This window comes from Carlito syrichta, unplaced genomic scaffold (assembly GCF_000164805.1).
Source record: "Carlito syrichta isolate Samal-C Ts95f unplaced genomic scaffold, Tarsius_syrichta-2.0.1 Scaffold314346, whole genome shotgun sequence".
NCBI classification, from domain to species: Eukaryota; Metazoa; Chordata; class Mammalia; order Primates; family Tarsiidae; genus Carlito; species Carlito syrichta.
The window spans coordinates 49,552-72,219 of NW_007258442.1; the positions used below are offsets into that span (position 1 = coordinate 49,552).

The 22,668-nt window shown below is 34.6% G+C and overlaps 1 protein-coding gene across 3 annotated transcripts in view; it reads left to right on the forward strand.

The window, feature by feature from the left end:
- Window positions 1–22,668, forward strand: part of KCNT2 (potassium sodium-activated channel subfamily T member 2) — a 296,411-nt gene that overhangs the window by 43,724 nt on the left and 230,019 nt on the right. For all 3 annotated transcript variants that reach the window (XM_008071505.2, XM_021719277.1, XM_021719278.1), the window contains 3 exons: window positions 18,991–19,171; window positions 20,391–20,555; window positions 21,683–21,819. In XM_008071505.2, the coding sequence (XP_008069696.2) occupies window positions 18,991–19,171; window positions 20,391–20,555; window positions 21,683–21,819 (483 nt within the window). The remainder of the gene's footprint in view (window positions 1–18,990; window positions 19,172–20,390; window positions 20,556–21,682; window positions 21,820–22,668) is intronic.

The window sequence follows — 22,668 nt, forward strand, 5'->3', positions numbered from 1 at the left end:
GCAGGAAGAGTTAAGCTGAAACCTCAACGTTTCCCCTTTGCATTGGAAGTTACAAAATAGGTTCCCCAAAGAAATTGTCTTAGGTCAGTTTTTATGGCTTTAATTACGTGTTTTTGTTTTTTGTTTTTTGTTTTTTGAGTTGGAGTCTCACTCTGTCACCCAGACTGGAGTGCAGTGGCATGCTCCTGGTTACCACAGCCTCGACCTGCTGGGCTCCGGAGATCCTTCCACCTCAGCCTTCCAAGTAGCTGGAAATACAGGCGTGTGCTACCACACCCAGCTAATTTTTTTTTTATTTTATTGTAGAGATGAGGTCTCACCAATTTACCCAGGCAGGTCTCGAACCTGTGGGCTCAGGCAATCCACTCACCTCAGCCTCCCAAAGCACTGGGATTACTGGCTGAGCCACTGAGCCCAGCTTTAATTACATATTATACTTTAATTTTATATTAAGCTGTTTCTGTGACATTTCCTGTTAGATCTCTCAAACTAAATATTTCCTCCAAAATTTCTATTTCTTTCCAAAACTGTTCACATCTCTGAAGTAGTAATTACTGCCTATTTTTTGAGCAATCCGGATATCTAGAAACCTTTCTTAACATTTCCTGTTTTGTTATACAATACATAATTTTAAAAATCCCATAGATTTACCTCCTATACACCCGGCAAATCTGTCTACTTTGTCCCTCTTACTCATCACCTTGTATATCTAAATTATCACAATAACTGAATAGCCACAGTTGGATAATGGTTTATCTATATCCCCTCTGGCTCTATTCCAAACCAATCATCTCATGGCAACCAAAATGACATTTGTGAAATACAAATATGATTGTGTTACCACATACTTAATGCTTGTTTAAAATATTCCGTATGTCTTGGGAAAACTTCTAAATTTGTTCTAAATGTCCCGAGCGATCAGTAGTATCTATCTTCTCTTTTCATTTTCTTTTTTTTTTTTTTTTGAGTTGGAGTCTCACTCTGTTGCCCAGACTGGAGTGCAGTGGCCGCTCCCAGCCACTGCAGCCTGGACCTGCTGGGCTCCAGTGATCCTTCTGCCTCAGTCTTCCAGGTAGCTGGAATTACAGGCACACATTACCACACCCGGCTAATTTTTTGATTTATTGTAGAGATAAGGTCTCACCAAGTTACCTGGGCGGGTCTCAAACCCACGGGCTCAGTCAATCCACTCACCTCAGCCTCCCAAAGGCGCGGGATTACAGGCTGAGCCACCGAGCCTGGCTTCTCTTTTCATTTTCATCTCCCAATTTTAAAGTTTTTTCTCTGTTCAGGAGTCCTGTATTTTTTTAAATTGTTGTTGTTGTTTTATTTTTACAACCTGCACCATGCTAACCTCCCTGCTTCTAAAACGCTCTAGCTTTCTTCTTTACAGAATAAATCTGATAGCCTGACTCACCTTTTTTATGTTAAGCATCACTATTTCAGTGAAGCCCAACTTTCCTAATTAGGTCAAATTTGCTATGATTGGAAATCATAGATCTGCTTGGCTTTCCTTTGTATATCATTCACTATGTATTATCATATTATATATAATGTATAATATAATGATTAATATATACTATATATTATATCAAAATGTATAAATATTAGTCATTATTTTCTATCACTTCCACTAAATTCTAAATCCCATCAAGGAAACAATCATGCTGGTTTTTACATACTATTATCTTTGCACTCAATATATAGGTGAATAGATAACGCAAAACTTTTTCAAATGCATATGATCTACAACAGAGCAAAAATAAAATGATAAGCACCAATGCAGCATAGTTTCAAAAGAGGAAAATTCAAAAAGTTTTCCAGGAAGATAGAGGTAGTAAATAATTTTAAGATGTTCTCATTTATTATCAGGAAGATAAGATAATTAAGTACCACATTGCTTCTATTTACTGTCTTATCCATGTTATTTTGTTTTTAAAATATGAAAATAATTATAACAGCTTTTCTTTGGGGGTACAGCAGGATCCCTATATTTCCCAAAAAGGGTTTAGTGCTTAATATTGGAGTTTCCTAGAATAGGAGTTTCTTGAAGAAAGGGATAATAATTTTCCTTGTTTTTTTGACTATACCATGTAACTTAATTTAACCATAATGGTTTTTTTCTCCTTATTTTCATCAGTATTGATCTAATTTTTTTTTTTAGTTGGAGTCTCACTCTATCTCCCAAGCTGGAGTTCTGAGGCTTGCTTATGGTCACCCCAGTGTCAGCCTGCTTGGGCTCTGGTGATCTTTCCACCACAGCCTTCCAAGTAGGCGAAACTACAGGCACATGCTACCATACCCGGCTAATTTTTGATTTATTGTAGAGATGCGGTCTCGCCAAACCCGGGCTGGGCTTGAACCCGAGGTCTCAGGCAGTCCACTCGCCTCGGCCTCCCAAAGTGCTGGGATTACAGGCTAAGCCACGAGCCTGGACTGGATTGACCTATTTTAATCATGTCTCTTATCCCACTGTTTTGTCTTCTTATTTGTCTACTTTCACAGTTCACAATGGGAAATGCATTTTATACTAAGACACAGTAGATATTAGGAATAAATATTTATGAATGAATATAAATACATGTTCAGTACAACATATGACTTAAGGTCTCAAATAGAACAAAATACTATATGATTAACATCTCTAGTCTACCCGCCATTAACAACAACAACAAAATCCTTACTTTCAGTTGCATATATGATAGTAATGACCCACAGGTTGAGTCTCTGAAAAATTTACAAAGACTGTTAGCAGATGCTTTCATTTTGTTTAAACCATGAATGATTAAAGAAGAAAAATGTGATAAGTTACAACTTCACATAATTTTTTAAAAGAAATATATTCTATAGGACTGGCAGTGAGCAATGTGGAATCTGTTAATTGGAATGCTTAACCGGGTAAGAAAACACTTACCACTAAGGTTAGAATAGCCTTAGATAATTTCTATTAATATCTTATTCCCTGGTGAGTCATCTTTCATTAGGTGAATGAAAACAAAAAAAAAACAGAAAAAGTAAATCTTAAGGTATATCAATTAGGTTATTAAGTTTTTCTAAATGGAGAAATATTATGTTAAAATAAGACTTAAGAAATGAATAATTTTTATATTAATCTTTTTATTTCTAAGATAATTAGAAATTAAGTGCCTGGTATGATATGCATCATGACTCCAGATACTTACTGCAAAGTGAAGCGTAATCTTTTTCAGTTAATGAGGTTAAGATTTTTGCATAGGTGTTTGAATAGTTTCTTTAACTAAAATTATTCTTAATGAGATTTAACACTATTCTAGCTAACAAAAAGGTGGAATTTAAAAATTTTTTTTAATAAGTTACAGTTTTTAGTCTTCCTTTCCATATGGCCTGCTCAATTTGGTGAGCCCTGTTTCAAATAATTGCAGTACTTAAGAAAAAAAAATGTCTTCTTTCAGCTTCTTTGTGAGCAGGATGAGGAAGCATCTATGCTTATCCAGTTCTCGATAAGACTGCCATGCACCTGTATTTATAGACTGTACTTTGTCAAAAGTACTCAAGGTTCAGGTTTGTAGGAAGTCAGTAAAGACCAAGGAATGACGAGTGAGGCACTGATTTTTGTGGAATGGTAGGTCATGCGAAAAAGTGCATACTTATCGATTTTTAAGTAGTGTTAAATTGGAATGAAAGAGATGGAACACTTTTAAAATGTTGCATTTTGAGCCGGGCTCAGTGGCTCAGCCTGTAATCCCGCGCCTTTGGGAGGCTGAGGTGAGTGGATTGCCTGAGCCCGCGGGTTCGAGACCCGCCTGGGCAAGCGAGACCTCATCTCTACAATAAATCAAAAATCAGCCGGGCGTGGTAACGCGTGCCTGTAGTTCCAGCTACTCGGAAGGCTGAGGCGGAAGGATCGCCGGGGCCCGGCGGGTCGAGGCTGCGGTGGCCGGGAGGGGCGACGGAGTGAGACTCCAACTCAAAAAAAATAAAAATAAAATAAAATGTTGCATTTTAAGTTATGTCTTTTGACTTCATTAGAATACAAACACACAAAAAACCTTTAGGACTTTACAGCTTCATTCTTAAATTCCTTTAAGGAACAATTAATCCAGTGATGTGTCAATGGCATAGACATAGGTAAAAATTATCCAGGCCATTTTATAATTAAGCTAAACTGGGATTCTAAAATCCTAAGAGAAAGCACAAATTGTCAGCTCACATTCTAATAGATTAATCCATAAAACCCAAACCTTTTGAGATACTGTGTCAAAACCAAAAACTTTGGCAAATATGTTTGGTAAATCCCATAAAAATTAACTCACCCTCAGAAATTCACAGCAAACATTAACTTATTAAAATAATGTTGAAAATCCTTTGATAAAAACTATGTTTAAGCTAGAGTTGACAGAAATATTTGACCAAAGAATCCTTACTCTGCCTAATATCTACTGCCAAATTGACTTTTGAAGAAATATATTCATACATTCAGATACAAAAATGAAGACTAGGCTCACTTTAAAATGATACATATAAAAATTCTGTAGTATTAACTTGCCAAACTAAAATCAAGAGGTCATTCAAATTAAAAATTAAAAGCAAAATATAAAACAAATAGAAGGACACATTAAAGATTATTTACCTCACAGGTGGATAGGCATGTGATTATATTAATAACTTTTTAGATCTTTATTATCTGTCTTTTAATAGCAAGTGAATATTACTTTTTTGGGAACTAAAGAGATTAGAACTGTAAACAAATTCAAGTAGGCTATAAACTGAGGAGTGTAAGAATGGCTTATCACAGGTACATATTAATAAAATACAAAGTTGAAATGGATCAAATACCTCACTAGAATATTCCATTCAACATGTCTGAAAATGAAATATTTTCACTCCCTCCACCTGCAAATTTTTTCCTAATATTCTTCATTTTATGTCATTATTTCTAATTTCCTTTATCCCATGTTACCTATAGATTCTATTGGAAATATTAGTTACAATATTGGAAATCTTAGTTGAAATATTGGAAATATTGGTAGAAAGTCAAACAAAATGTTGCACCTCTCAAGAACTGTATTTGTTTCATGGGGGTTTAGTCACATATTTTATCTTTTCTTCAGATGATTGTGGAGTTATCAGAGTTTTTGAAATTTTCAAGGTCATTTTTCTGGTTTTCTGCTGTACTTTAGTAGTAATCAAATTTTGAATTTGATTCTGAGAAGGTATTTAAAGACCAGTTTGATTATTTGGCATTTTGTCCTCCAATGTGCATTGTTTAAATGCATATTTATCGTAATTTGAGAAAAACTGCCAGACTGCCATGGTATAAAAGTCTAAAAGATTTTTATTCTGTGATAGCGTTCTTTAGGATAGATTTAACAGAAGTGGGTATTCATACAAAATTAAATTGCAGCAAGGCAGAAATGGCTATGCGGATTAGTTTGGAAAGCCCAGTTTCGACTCAATATTGTGACTATTGACCACAATTATACTAAACAATAAAAATATGTGAATGGCAGGTTGTCTCTGCTTCCCAAATTGCATAGAATTAACAAAATAAGTATACCTAATGTTCACAATATATAAAATTCATAAGTCACATAAAATTAAGTACCCATCTAAATGTTAACAGTAAGTCTAAGCTATGTGTTAAGCAATATAAAAATTTTTGATTGGAATTTTTTCAAAATATTACTAATTGAAAAGGTAAATCTTAAAATATTACCATATAATGATATTGAACCATATAAGTATGTACAGTAAACACAGTGAACCATATAAATATATACAAATAGGATAATATACTATCTGTTATATAATCACAAATGAAATTTTTTCAATCAGTTAATTTCAATGATAAGTAATCCTTTAAAACAAGTCACTAGCCTTATATTGACATTCTCCCCAGAAATAGTGCTTAATCTTTTTTCCTTTACTGCTTTACCAGGAATTAGTTGCCAGTTTCTGTAAATGATGACAGTGAACCCTCCAAAGGTCAACTCTGTAAACAGTTAAAGATTATGAGTGTACTCTGCAAATTGCTTAACTCTTCTTTTTTGGAGACTTTCATGATTGCCTGTATTTTCACTTCTGTTGCCCTGAAGATGTGCAGCATTAAAAAAGGAGGGTACAAGATTACAGCTATTCATTAATCTCTTGGTGTTTTCCTGCTAATAATCTCGTTAGTGAATTCATAAGAAAAACAAAGCCCTACTTTTCCATGGCCACTCTCTCTATAATCCCAGACTCTATTTATAATAGTAAATTTTATTTTTTAACAGATAAAAACAAAGACTTTGTAACACTTTTATGTACATATTCAGTTTTTATATTTGACTTTGTGTTTTGTTTCTCTTATGCTGGTGCTGGAAATAAATAACAGAGTTACTACTGAATCCTTGAACATTATTCAGACCTTTCATAGAACATTTAATTCTCATAATAGCCAATGAATAAGTTAATATCATTCCATTTACTTTTCCATTGATGAGCATAAAGTTTGTCATTTACCTAGATTAGCATTATGCAAGTTAAAAAAGTTTCATTATTAATTTATAGTATTATTAATTATACTGTTAAAATGAGGTTATAATTATTCACTGTAGGTTTTAGAGACTCTTTTTTACGAAGACTATTGTGAAAGAGCTTTGTCCTATTGATATCCATATCTGTAGCATCCAGCACAATATTTGGCATTAGTAAGCAACAATACAATTATTTGTATGAATAAATAAAACAAATTTTTACAATATTAGGTTGCCTTTTTTATGTTATGAGACATTTAAGTAAAATTTTATAGCACTTATTAGTTTTATATACAACAGTCTATTATTTGAAATGTACAGTTTTTGCAATATAGAAATTATAAAAATAGACTCATTTGCAATTTTCCAATTCAAAGACAATCACTACAAATGAATTTGAGTACATTTTATATACTAACTAAGCAAAAAAGATAAATAGAACATAATGCAATATTGGTTTATTGTTTGTATTTTAAATTACAGTGAAATATTTAATTTGAAATGTTTTGGCAGGAAATACAGGCTAATAAAAAGTGTTTTACAATTAGATATCCACTGAAACCAAGTATTCTAAGCTAGATTTAGAATATATATAACATGTATATATTGTTGTGCAGTCACAAAACAATATTAAATTTGACTGAAAGAAAATATAAAGGTAAAGTATTGATTAAAATTCACCTACTTTTATTATTTACTTTTTAATACTGAATTATTAAATTATTCTTCAAATTTCAATTTAGGAGATAATTTAACGGACTAAAAAGATTATCTTTTTAAGGACAAGATAGAATGAACATTTTGGTGATGAATGTGCTATAGTTGAGCACATTCTTGGGTTTAATTTATCAGAAAATCTGCTTATCACTAGAATTATTTCGGGATACAGACACAAAATAATATTTTATTGAAATTCATTAATTATGATTAGAGAGAACAGGCAGTTTTTATTTAACATTGGCGCCAAAGACATCTGTGAATGAAATAAGATATCTATATTAAAATGCATTGTAACCACTGTATATCTTCAAATTTTTACATGGCATGTTGTAGGAATCTTGTTTCTAGGACAGTTTATAAGTGAGATATAAATGTTTGTGCATAACGCAAATCAGGTATGTTTTCAATGCTAAAACTGCAATAATAATAAAGTATCAGTCAACTGTCAGTACATCTACCTACCCTGAAAACACACTTTCTTTCCTTCCTTCCTACAACTAGCAGAATCACTTTTTGAAGAGAGAGTTTATATAGAAATATATTTTATTTAAAAAATTATCACAGAGCAATAAAATAAGTCTTTAAATTTCTTGTCTTCAAAACATTCCTAGCAGCGTTGCTTGTAATAAAATTAATATGTAGTACATCAGCAGATGAGTTGGAGTCTCACTCCATCGCCCAAACTGGAGTGCAGTGGCCGCTCCCGGCCACCGCGACCTCGCCTGCTGGGCTCCGGCGAGCCTTCCGCCTCAGCCTTCCCAGTAGCCGGAATGACAGGCGCGCGCTACCACGCCCGGCTGAATTTTTTTTTTTTTTTTATTGTAGAGATGAGGTCTCGCTGCCCAGGTGGGTCTTGAACCCGTGGGCACAGGCAATCCACTCACTTCAGCCTCCCAAAGGCGTGGCATTACAGGCTGAGCCACTGAGCCCGGCTTGTCCTCTGTTTTTAATCAAACATATTCATGTGTTTGTATTTCTTTTTGTAAAATAAAAATTTTAAAACAAGAAATTTTTTAAAAAAATACTTTAAAAATCAAATTCTAAAGATTTTTATGAAACTAGAAGACAGTTTACTTAAATAGTATAAATATTCTACGTTTAGAATTTGATAAGCTAGTTCAAATTTCTGCAAAATTCCCTTCAGGCTAGTTCAACTTTTCAAAGAAGGTGATTTTTTGTGTAAACAAAAGAGAGCAAAAAGAGAAGTGATTGTAAAAGTTAATGTGAAATTGACAATGGAATCCAGGTTGTACACCTATTTCAGGTAAATCTCTCTCTAATATTGAGCATAATTTATTCCATAAAACATAAGCTAGACACTTGTTTGAATATTGTAGAATGGACTAACTTGATTGACTGAACTTAGAGTATACAATATTCACTACAATATTCAATAATATTTTGTTGAAATTCATTAATTATGATGAGAGAGAACAGGCAGTTTTTATTTAACATTGGCACCAAAGACATCTGTGAATGAAATACGATATCTATATCTATAAGGATTATAGGTCAAGCATTTGATTAGTAAAACATTATTGTTGCAAAATTAATTCACTCATTCAGACATTTACAAAATTCTAATGACATAGAAAGTTTAGTATGAGACCAAATAAACATATCTTATATTTTAATACTCAAAACTTATTTTGTCAAAAGACAGGTTTTTAGTGATATAATTTACTTGTGTATTACACAATCAGAATCACTTTCAATAAGTAAGTCAAATGCATTTCAAATTTCCTGAGTTTTCATTTATTATATAACTTAAGTATTGCTAACTGCAACAAATGCTGGAGCTGTAAGTACTAGTTATTAGGAAGAGTAAAGCCTCTTTTGCTTGTTCATAATACTTGAATATTTCAAAGGATATGAATGAATAGTTGATAGATTATAAATAGAATATTGCAACGGCTCTCTTTAACAGAGGTACTTATTTATTTATTTTGGGTTTGATTGTATAAACTAAGTATACAGTTAAGTATACATTTTTATGAGTTTGACTATGCATACACTGGAAATGTATACTTCACATTTCAGGCATTATACATATTCATGACCTCTAAATTTTCTTATATTCTTTTCTTAGTTTTTTGTGATAAGAATACATGGGAACCGTCCTCTTAATAATTTATTTTTTTAATATTTATTTATTTATTTATTTATTTATTGAGTTGGAGTCTCACTCTGTTGCCCAGACCGGAGTGCAGCGGCCACTTCCAGTCACCGCAGCCTCTACCTGCTGGGCTCCGTCGATCCTTCCGCCTCGGCCTTCCGAGTAGCCGGAACTACAGGCGCGCGCTGCCACGCCCAGCTGATTTTTTTTTTTTTGATTTATTATAGAGATGTGGTCTCGCCAAGTTGCCCAGGCAGGTCTCGAACCCGCGGGCTCAGGCAATCCACTCACTTCAGCCTCCCAAGGTGTGGGATTACAGGCTGAGCCACCGAGCCCATCTCTTCTTAACAATTTTAAAGTGCACAATACTTTATTGTTAACAGTAAGTACTATTTTGTATAGCGGATCTTTAGAACTAAGTCATCTTGCATAAATGAAACTTTATATCCATTAAGAGACAATTCACAGTTTCCTCCTCTCTCAGCCCCTGGCAACTAACATTCTATTCTCTGCTTCCATGAGTTTGACTAATTTATATACCTTATATAAGTGTAATCATACGGTTTTGTACTATTATAATTATTTTTTGCTATTGTGTTGTGGGAGATTCTTATATGCATAGACATTAATCTCTTATTATATAGATGTTTGCATATATTTTCTCCTTGGAGAAAAAATTCCTTGTAGATGCCGTTTCACTCTGTTGACTATTTAATTACTATGTACAAGCTTTTTAGTTCAATATAATCCCACATGTCTGTTTTTGGTTTTGTCATCTGTGTGTTTGGTGTCAAATTCAAGAAATCATTACCAAGACCAATGTCAAGAACCTTTCTCCCTGTATTTTCTTCGATAGGTTTTACAGTGGTTTACTTTTACGTATTTAAAAGTAAGACCATTTTGTGCAGAGTTATGTGTATTTTGTAAGCTAGAGGTCCAATTTCATTGACAGGAGATATTTTGTTTTGCCACTTATTGTATAGATTTCACGGTGAAGGCAGTAGTCAGATAACAGTTTTTGCCTGCTAGTACTTTTCTTTTGAATTATTTTTTGTTTATATCTAAACAAGCTAAATGGTTTGATGATTTAAATATGGGCAATAGAAGTCTATCTATTTTATGTTCAGGCCCTCATTCGTTGATTTAATAAATATTTATGAACATTATTATGTGCTTAACACTCTTTTAGGTACTTTGGCAGTGTTGGTAAAGTTGGAGGCCCAAACTTCAACCGCACATAGATGACTTCTGAACCTAATCCTGACTTGTACCCCACATTTTTATAATAAAATAAAGTTAAAAAAATGTACATGACTCTTGGCCATAATGGACCTCCATTCCCAGAAGTACAGAAAATGGACACCAAACAATATAAATAACTATTTTTTAATTAGTCAGGAAAAATGATTAAGATGATATATAATGATCAAGATAGATCTCCTTGATAAGGTGGTGTCAACTTGAAAGATGTGAGGAGTTAGCCACGACACATTCTAACTCAATAGGATTCCAGCCAAAGAGAACATTCCTTGTCAGGGTGTTGAGTCAGGAGCATGCCTGGCATGTTTGTCAGAAAGCAATAGTGCCAGTGTTGCTTGAATAGGGTTAACCACAGCTGGAAAAGTAGAAAATGAGCCTGAAGACATAGTGAGGGCTCAGATTGGGAGGTGTGCTGTTGGCAAATGAAAGACAATTAGTTTTAGCTTCAGTGAAATAAGGAGTCATATCAGGGTTTTGCATAGAGGAATAGCATGACCTGATTCATGTTTTCATGGGTAAATCTTACTGATATATTGACAACAGACCCTCAGAGGATGGATGGGAGTACCTATTGCAGTGCAAGGAAGAGATGATGGTGGCATGAATCATTATGGTAATCGTGAAAATGTGAGTAGCGATTATGGATCCTGGTTATATTTTGAAACTAGAAATTAGTGTTTGCTGAGAGTTTGGATGTGAGTTTTGAGAGAAAAAAAGAGGAAGAATCCAGGATTTTGGCCTGAGCATCAGGAAAACCAGATTTACTATCATCTGATGGTGAAGCGTTTGGGAGGAACAGGTTTAGAGAAGAAGTTTATAATTCAGTTTAGACATGTGAACTTTGAGGTGTCTATTAGAGAGCCAAGAGAAGAATTTGAAAAAGGAGTTGAGTGCCTACTTGATCTGTTAAGGAATAACGCCAAAGTCAGTGCAGCTGGAGGGTGGTAAGTAAGGGAATGGTCTTAGAGGATGAGATAAGAGAAGAGCCAGAAGCTTTTGAATATTACTTAGTGTGATAAAAGCACAATGAGAGTTATGAACAAAGAGAGAAGAAAATCTGATCTTAGTTTAAAAGGCTCCCTCTATTCTTGGGCTGGATATTTAAGTATTTGCTGCCTTATTTTTCTCTTGGAGAGAGCAGCTACATACAGTTACTTATTTTTAAAAGTCCTTATTGACTTAGAAGATACTTTAAAAATTAAATGTTATTGTTATTTATGAACATAATCAATGATCTATTTAATGTAACCCTAAGTTAAATAAATTGGTGAGTTCATTCAAAATCAGAGAAAATCTCTAAAAGTAATTTAACATATTCACCTTTAAAAAGTTGATTTTTGTTTTCATATAATAATCACAAACATGTGCTCAGCATGGTGGCTTATGCCTGTAATTCTAGCACTTTGGGAGGCTAAAGTGAGAGAATTGCCTGAGCCCAGGTGTTTGAGACCAGCCCGAGCAACTTGGCAAGACCTTGTCTCTACAATAAATAAAAAAAATTAGCTGGTCAGAGTAGCTCATACCTGTGGTTCCAGCTACGTGGAAGGCTGAGATGGAAGGATTGCCTGAGTCCAGCGCATCAAAGCTGCGGTGGCCATGAACGTGCCACTGTACTACAGCCTGGTTGATAATGAGATTCCGACTCAAAATAGTAATAACAAAAATAGTAATAATAGCAAACAAGTAACAGCTGATATGAACATTTTCATCTTCATATTGATTTAGCAAACATTTTAATATATATGATTCCTTAAGCTTATGGGCAGTATTGATACATATGTGGTAGGTTTGCATAATAATTCCAGTTCAAGTAAATGGAATTTTATACAAGGAATCTAGAAAGGTAGTATTAATGATTATATGTATGAATTTAACTATAACTGTATCAAGGAAATTGGTACTTTTGACTGCAATGTGGTTTATCCAGCAAAATATATTAAGATTTTGATAGGTTATTATAGTTATTGTCATTTATATGGTTTGGTATATTAAAAACATGGACACTATATTATGTATCTATTTTCTCTCATGAAGAGATGGAGTTTATTTCCATATTCTTTCAATCTAGCTCACCTTGTGACTTGCTTTGACAAATAGAATGGAGCAAATAAAATCTAGGTCTTTAGAAGATTGGCAGTTTCCATCAAGGAAGCCAGTTGAGCCTACTGGAAGATGAGAGGTCAAACAGAAAAGAACCAAGGCCCCACAGCCCACTATGAACACTAATCACTGAGCACAAGAGTAAAGACATTTTGTGCCCTTTATCTTAGTCAGATCTCTAGCTGGATACAACCACATGAGCGAGCCCAAGGAAACCAGAGAAGCTTCCCACCCAACTCAGAAAATCTTGCGAAAAAATAAATTGTTATTGTTTTAAGTCTCTAAGTTTTGGGAAGTTTATTATGCAATTATAAAAAATGGAAACATGTACATGAAATCTTTTTTGAAGTTTGTTTAGAATATATTACTTGAGATTGCTTTAACCAGTTGATCATGTATTTAATAGTTACTGGATGCCTACTATATACTTGGTGTTAAGTGCTATAGGAAATTCAAATATGAATAATGTATAAGTAATATCAGGATAGATAAAGTTGAGTAGGGATGATAACTATTAAATACTAAATGCAATTTTTTGGGAAAAAGTTAAGTAATTAAAGCATGAAAGTATGCATGCTGTAGAAATTCAGAGAGAGCACTCTAATGTGAGATTCAAGAAGGGCTTTATGAGGGAGGTCATATTTGAGCTAGGGTTTCATAAAAGAGGGATTGTGAGAGGTATTAGGGAGAGAGGGCTTTCAGTTGAAAGGAATAGATTGGACAAAAGTAGAAACATAGGCAGCGAGGGTTATATATTTTAAGTAAGCAGTCAGTCCAAATAGTAAGTGAAAGGGAGAAAATGAGAAAAAATTTCAAAATGAAAAACTAGACCTAGATGCTAGAGTCTATAATTCTATATATACTGAGTATCTATTGCTGAATTATAAAGCACACCCAAACTTAGTGATTTAAAGCAGCACAATTTGTTATTTCTCACAGTTCTGTGGTTGATAACTAAGGCAGTTTTTTGCTGGTCTCACCTTTGATTATTCATTTGACTTCAGTAATCTGATAGCCTGAAAGGAACTGGAAGATGTAAGATGGCCTCACTCTCATCATGTTTGGCAGTTGATGCTGGCTTTTAGTGGGCCATCTTGGTCCTCTTCCACATGTCCTCTCATTTCCCAGTAGACTGTACCATGTTCTTTGCAGTATGGGTATCTTAGAGTTTCAAGAAAGGGAGAGAAAGAGCTATAAGTTCTCTTAAGTCTCAGGATCTACAACCATATGATGTTACTTCCACCATTTTATTGATCAAAGCAAATATAGTCAAGCTAAAATTCAAGGAGATGGATATATAGAATTCACATCCTGATGGGCGTTAGAGAGAATGAAAATACAGTGACTTTTTTGTACCTGAGATATCTAAGCTGTGTTTTTGTACCTGACATATCTAAGCTGTGTTTAAAGAATATGAATATGACCCTTAGGAGTATGCTATGTTAATATGAGAGATAAGACCAGGAGCACAGTAAGAGACTTTTCTGGTAGTATAGGGTTAGAAATTATATACCTGAATTTGGAAGTGTATTTTTTAACTATTTTCAGAGACTGACTTTGAGTATATACGCAAGCAAAATGTAGTAAGCTCTTAACATGTGAATCATTAAAATATGTAAATTATCTTCATTCTCATTCTAGTTTCTAATGAAGAATAAAAATTATGCGTAATTTTTTACCTTCTCAAATATTTGTTATTTGAAATAAAATTTAAAAATCTAACGCCACAAAAATATCCATTATCATGCATTCTCCTTTTGGTTTATATTAGGCTACATCTGAATATTCTCATGATTAGTTTGGCAATATTGCATAGGGGCAACTGAACAAAAAAACTGATGAATCAACTCACTGGTTTGGATGTACTTATGAGCTGGCAGCTTGCACAAAATTTTTAAGCATAAAAGAAAGACAATTTTTCTGGACCATTTTGGAGACCTGGAGGAGAAAAAAAAAGCAAACAGTTTTTTAAAAACTGTTTTAAAACATCAGTTTTAAGCAGAAGTAAAATGATGACATGTGCCTCCCTTTTTCTCTTCTGTTCCTTGATTCATATACCTGTGTACGTACCCATCTACTTAACTATTTGTAAGTTTATATTTTGATTATACCAATAAATGAGTAAATACAATTGAATATGTACAATATGTAATTTAGACAAATAAAATTGCCTTAAAAAGCTGCAGAAGGAATTTCTGGAATTTAAATACTGAATATTACTTTATTCATGGTTGTCATAATTGAGCTGTGTGCTTATTGTGGACAAACGTTGTAGTGACTGTCCTGAATATACACTGAGTTTTTGAGGACAGCTTTATAGAAGTATAATTTACATATCATAAAATCCATTCGTTTTAAGTGTAAATGCAATCATTTTTTCATGTATTTTTAAAGTTGTACAGCCATCATCATGGTCCAGTTTTAGAACATTTCCATCACCATATTCACACCATCAGTCCCAGGCAATCACTAATCTGCTTTCTGTCTCTTCTCTGGATATTTTATATAAACATAATTATACAATATGTGGTCTTTTATATCTAGCTTTTCTCCACTAAGCATATGTTTGCAGTTTATCCATATTTTAACATTTATCAGTACTTGGTTTCTTTTTAATTAATTAATTTATTTTTTGAGCAGTATTGTGTTATTATATTAGTCTGGATGTGCTGCTATAATAAAATACCTGAGACTGGGTAATTTATAAACAATGGAAATTTATTTTTCACTTTTCTAAAGTCTGGGAAGTTCAAGATCAAGGTGTTGGAGATTTGGTTCTGATAAGAGGTCTTCTCTCTGCTTCTGTGCCTTGTTGCTGTGTTCCCACTTGGCAGAAGAGCAAAAGGGGCCTACCTACTTCTCTGCAACCCTTTTATAAAGATGCTAATCCCATGCATGAGGCCCACTTCTTAATAATGCTCCATTGTGGATTTAAATTTCAACATGAATTTTGGGGGAGATATAGATATTCAAAGGATAGCATTCTGCCCCGGCCCTCCAAAATTTATGTTCTTGTCACATACAAAATACATTCATTTAATTCCAATAGCCCTAAATGTCTTGACTTGCTCCAGTATCAAGTTTACTGTCTAAGTCTAGTCTCAACTAAATATCATTTAAAACAGAGATGAGTGAGATTCAAGGTGCAATTATTCTGAGGTATATTCTCCCCCATCTGTGAGCTTGTGAAATCAAACATGTCATGTGCTTCGAAAATACAATGAGACAAGTATAGAATAGACAGTCTCATTCAAAACAGGAGAAATAGACAAGAATAAATGGTTAATCGATCTCAAGTTCAAAACACAATGAGAAAAGCAACATTAAATCCTGGGGTTTCAGAATGACCTTATTTGATTCCATGTTCTGACTTCTGGACACTCTTGGAAGATGTTGGCCCCCAAGGTCCTTCAAAGCCCCTTTCTAATGGTTTTGCTAGGAACAGCCATATAGCAGCTCTTAATGGGTCAGAATCTGGTGCCTCCAGCTCTCCCAGACTGGCATTGCATCCTGGTGCCTCTGTAGGTATGAGATCTTATGTGTTGCCCTGCCCCAGTGGCACTACAAGAATAGCCCTAGTTAGGACTATCCACAATGACCCGAACCCCATGGCTCTGGTGGGCCCTAGCCATTGCTGTAGTCCCTAGAGAACTTTATATGGGACCCTACCCTTATGGCAGTTCTCTTCCTAGACTCCAATATTCTCCAAGACATCCTTTGAAATCTAGGTGGAGGTAGCCATTTCTTCAAAACTTGTACACTCTGCACACCTGCAGAATCAGTGCCATATGGATGCTGCCAAAGTTTATCACCTGTGTCCTCTGAGCCTTATCCTGAGTCACACTTGGAATTGCTTCTGCAGCACTTACAGTGACGGAGTACTGTGCCCAGAATTCAGGAAACATAGTCTTGAGTCCCTAACTGTTCTGATTTCAAGGCCCTGGCACTCTGGGCCTAAGATGAGGGTGGCATCCTAGAAGAACTCAGAAATGCCTTCAGTGCCATTCTTCCATTGTCTTGATGAGTAGCATCTGGCTTCTTTTCATCCATAATAATCTCCTTATCAAATGATTGCTTGGCCAAACCCTTGCTGTTTTTCTGGAACACAATTTGTTTTCTTCACAATCTGACCAGGCTGAGAATTTTCCAAATCTTTAAGTTCTGTTACCCTTTTGATGATAAATTTCATCTTTAATCCATTTTTTTTCCTCTGTCATTTTTCTATAAACAATCAAGAGACACCAGGCAGCACCCTGAACTCTTTGCTTAGAGATTTCTTCTGCTAAATATTTCAGTTCGCTAGCCTTAAATACTGCCTTCCACAAAGAACTAGGACACAGACAAAATTTGCCATGATTTATTACTTTGTGACAATCATGGCTTTCAGTTTCCAATTAAAAATTCTCATTGCTGTCTCAGAAATCATCAGAATGACCTTTACTGTTCATATTCTGGTCATAACTACTTAAATAATCTCTGAGGAGATTCAGTTTCTCTCTACTGCTCTCTTCTTCTTCTAAGCTTTCACTAGAGTTGCCATTAATGCTCCTTTAAAAAAAAATCTAGGCCGGGCTCGGTGGCTTAGCCTGTAATCCCGTGCTTTGGGACGCCTAGGTGAGTGGATTGCCTGAGCCCGCGGGTTCGAGACCTGCCTGGGCAACTTGGTAAGACCCCCATCTCTACAATAAATCAAAAAAATCAGCCGGGCATGGTAGCGCGTGCTTGTAATTCCGGCTACTCAGAAGGCTGAGGCAGAAGGATGACCGGAGCCCAGCAGGTCGAGGCTGAAGTGCCCGGGAGCGGCCACTGCCCTCCAGTCTGGGCGACTGAGTGAGACTCCAACTGAAGAAAAAAAAATATCTAGAATTTTTCTGGCATGCACCACAAAAATTTTCCAGCCTTTACCCATTACCCAGTTATAAAGACTCTTCCACACTTCTAAGGTATTTTTTTAAAATAACAACATTCCACTTCTCAGTACCAATTTTTGTATTAGTCCATTTGTGCTGCTGTAACAAAATACCTGAAAAGGGGTAATTTATAAACAATAAACATGTATTTCCCACAGTTGCAGAGAATGGAAAGTTCAAGATCAAGGTGCCCCTGATTCAGTGTTTGGTGAGGGCCTTCTCTCTGCTTTCAAGATGGCACCTTGTTGCTGTGTCCTCACGTGACATAAGGCATTTGGGCAAAATGGGTCCGAACTAGTTCTCCAGCATTTTAATAAGGTTGCTGATCTCATTCATGAGAACTCTAGATTTAATCAACTCTTAAAGACCCACCTATTAATGTTGCATTCTGAGTATAAAGTTCAACATGTATTTTCGAGGAGACACATTCAAACCATAGCAATTGTACACTGATTGATTGTTTCAAATTTTGTTTCTTCCTCCAACAATGCATAACATATTTTCTTAAAACTAATAGCATACTATTTCTTACGTTCTTTTAACAATTCCAGTTTGAGAGCATCTTCTAACAAATTCCATACTGCTCCCTTTCTTCCTTACCATCAATAGCTTTCTACAGATGATTGATCCATGATTGAAAATCATGGTATCTTAGTTCATTTTGTGCTGCTATAGCAAAATACCAGAAACTGAGTAATTTATAATGAATTTATTGGCTTTCTGGGGGCTGGGAAGTCCAAGATTAAGGTGCTGTCAAAACGTGGCAGAAGTTGTCAGTCACATGGTAGAAAGGAAAAGGTAGAGAAAATGTACATGAGAGTGTGCAATAATGGCATTAGTCAGTGTTTGATGGTGGAGACCTCGTGACCTAAACACTTTCTAAAAGAGCCCACCTCTTAATTTGGTACAATGGCAGTTACATTTCAACATGAGTTTTGGATGGGACAGACATTCAAACCATAGCACTTGATAATTATTATCTCCTCATGTCTTTTACTGTCTCTCTTCAACTTAAATTTTTAAAAAAAGATTTAACATTTTGATAGGGATTAGATTTAATAATTTCTGGTCCCATGTTTCTTTGATGTGCATTCAGTGTGTTTTTATACACCCATAAAATTCAGTCTGTTGATTTTTCATGTTAGTCAGATAGTAATGTGATATTTTGACTACCATTTTTGGCAAGCTATTCATCAAAATAAGACTATGCCTAGTTGATGAAGAAAAAAACTGAAAAATTATATTTTTCTGAGAAAATAATCTTGCAAAATATAAGATCACAGCTATTAAATGGCTTTATGGAATATGCTTTGGCTTTCAAAAGAATAATGATGAGAAATAATGTGTCCAGTTTGAAAGATTTAATTTAAATGCATATTTGTTTCTTTAGCATTTGTGGAATCCAACATCTGGAACGAATTGGAAAGAAGCTGAATCTCTTTGACTCACTTTATTTTTGCATTGTGACATTTTCTACTGTGGGCTTTGGGGATGTCACTCCTGAAACATGGTCCTCCAAGCTTTTTGTTGTTGCTATGATCTGTGTTGCTCTTGTGGTTCTGCCTATACAGGTAAACATAACTATCTTAAGCTGTGTAAAAATGTGCAAGTTATATACAATTGCATCTTCCACAGTTAATAAAAAATGCGGGGTGGTTTACTTATTTAGCAGCAATATATTAAGACATAGTTTTATTCCATTTGATCATTTATGTAAATTATTTCACAAATCCTTTTTTTTTACATTTTATTAGAGACACAGGGTGTTTTTGTTTTGTTTTTTTCCCCTCCAGTCACTGATAGCATACATACCATTTCAATCCTTCAATATGTTTTCTTTTAAATATATGGTATTTAACTATATTAATTTTAGGAAATATAGTTTTAGTTATAGAATGATAAATCAAGAAATAAAGTCTTAAAACATTAATTTCCTTCAGTTTTTTTAAATAATCCAAAAATTCATACAGTGCAATGGATAAAAATTGATTGCTTATCTTGGTCAACTAAAGCAAAATCTGAACATAGTATGTAAAATATTACATGGGCATTTTGAGTAGTAAAGAGGGAGATTGCAAAAGGACAGAGATATAAAATGAAACTAAAGATAAGCAGATGCCGTCTTTAACCCTTTTCCTGTGATAAACCATGGGTGCCCACATGTGGGCAGGTCAGAAACAGGATGTGGTGAATACAAAGCAAACCTACGTGTTCCATTACATAATTTTAGCCACAATGTATGAGTATCTAAATATTCCCTGTGTAGGTACAGTAATGGCCTTTTCACACACACCTGTCCGATCAAGGATGTGTTTTTTTCCTGACATCCTTTCCTTACATCTTCGTTTTCCTCAGTTATTGGTTACTGTACAGCTAGAATGTAGCCTTGTGTATTGTGGTCAGGGTATCTCCCATTGCATTAGATGTGGGCAGAATGTAGCAGAGAATGTGGAGAAATGCCGATGAGGCTTTTCTTTTTCACTAAGCACATGACATGTCATACTTCACTGGATATAAAGCAGAAACACAAACCTCTTAGTAGCCTGTTATGCTATAATAGCAAAATCATATTAATGTGTTTCCTTAGAGACCTAAAATCTCTAGGATACATTTACAGCCTCTGCAGAAATCATATGAAAAGTTTGTCATTGAAAGGAACACTGATAATTCAAATCTCAGTAAGTTCCATCTAAGGAATTGAATGTTCCTGAGAAACAATAAATATATTGGGTTTATTTACTTGTTTTCATATTAAGTGTTTTTAATTCACATGTGGAAAATACGTTGCAGTTTGAACAGCTGGCGTATTTGTGGATGGAGAGACAAAAGTCAGGTGGAAACTATAGTCGACATAGAGCTCAAACTGAAAAGCATGTTGTTCTGTGTGTCAGCTCACTGAAGATCGATTTACTTATGGATTTTTTAAATGAATTCTATGCTCATCCAAGACTACAGGTACGTTTGGATTATATTATGCACAGTACTGAATCATACCAACTAACATATTGTAAAAGTCAATTAACTGATGGTGCAACCTGCTTTGTGGAGGATTTTTATTTATACACCCACGTTTAGAAAGAGTAAATGAAGAACTACAAATATAACCAAGAACATAGAAAAAAATGCTGGAGGAATACACAGTATTTTAAGTTTCCTTCTTTATCTACAATAAAGGATAGATGGAATTATGTTAATGCTAAAAAGAAAAAAATTATGGAATTAATTACTTTTTCTCCTCTGGGTACAGCATAAATGACATTTTTATGAAACAGTGGATTTCAAGATAAAGCATAACAAAATATAAACCATTCCAATATCATCTGCTCACTTTGAATACTGCATGCTTCTAGCAAGTATTGCTAATAGAAATGTGGAAGTTTGGGAGTTTCATTTTTTCTTTTGTTTCCTAATGTGTAAATAGATCCTATTTATAATAACAATAAATGACCAATAACTGGACAAGAACTGAATTGGAAATATAAATTCAGAGATATCTCTTCATCTGTCTATTGAGATGAAATATTTGAATACTTCTTCTCTTGCCATGGTAGTGGGTGAGTGTAGATGTAGGAGATCTCCTTTTCTGCTTAGTGCACTTAGTCTAGACTCAAGAACAAAAAACTATTTGAAAGTCTTGCATTTCCTTAATACATTTATGTCAAGAAGGTGAATAATCTCAGAGATCAAGACAGTGCTTGGTATGTCTTGAAGTATGAATTGATACTTAAGGCTTCTGCCTGGTATTCAGTGTACATTTTAGAATTAGTCTGTAGTTATAACCAAAAACTTCACAGGTTGGATGTTTACTACCAACTGTACCACTGATTACCTTCCTTTTTATGGTACTAGTAAGTTTGAAATGAGTCAAGATGAATTTATTGACTTACGAGATTTTTGTCTCAGTTGTGCTCATTATAGTGTAATTTTATTTAATATATGTCAAGGTTTTGAATGTGAACTGTTGTTAATTAGCAAGAGTAACTTTCAAAGTTATCATATTTCAAATTTTAAGGTATTTTACCTCTGTAGTATAACATAAAGTGCTATTGTTTCTATTCCATTGCTTATTTTGTTTTGAATAGGATTATTATGTGGTGATTTTGTGTCCTACTGAAATGGATGTGCAAGTTCGAAGGATACTCCAGATTCCAATGTGGTCCCAAAGAGTCATCTACCTTCAAGGTTCAGCCCTTAAAGATCAAGACCTATTGAGAGCAAAGTAGGTATCTCTCTCTGATTTCATTCTTGCAGCTTACAGTTTTGAGTACGTTAAAATAAAAATTTTACCAATTTTCAATGTGGTAATAGGTGTTTAAGTATGTTTGAATATAGAATATTGCCTTAATCTCAGTGCTGATCCAACTGAAATTTTAAAATATAAAATCAGTGTTTTTGCTCCTCTTACCCAGCCCTGTCTCAGGGCAAGGTTGTTCAGCAGATCATGTCCATGCATCACAATGAGCAGTGTGGTAAGGTATCATGATCTTAAGCTGTCAGAGAAGGGCTGAGGTTTCCAGACTCATTACTAGAATAGTCTGCAAATCCACGAATACTGTTTTTACTTCACAAATAAAAATCTTTGGCCAATCATTATGTGAGACACCAAGGCAGTATGAGTCAGGTTGTAAATTTTAAAGAGTTTGCAGCATGTACTGGGCAGGCAGCCCTTGCACTGCCTGGGGTCAGAGACATCAGAGTCCCTGGAAGTTAGAGGAATCAGAAAGGTGGCAGGTTCCTACTTAGCTACCTTCTTTTTGTGCATGTTCCAGCCAACTTAGCTTATAAGGAACAATAGTCAAACATTTGTCACAGGTCATGGGTGTATACCAAATGAGGAGAGTGTAAGCATAGTTGGACAGAGCGTGGACACCAGGGAATCAGGGCTTCTGCAAAACAGCATCCTTAGTTTAAGAAGCCAGAAGAAATCCTTAGCAAAAGTTGTTTTGCTCAATATTTTCTGCTGCCTTTAAAGTTTTTAACAGGCCTTCATGTTTGTCCTTGAGTTGTCCTACATGCTATTTTATATTTAAGTCTCCCCACTGAATTTGTAGCGCAAGTCCTTTTTAAT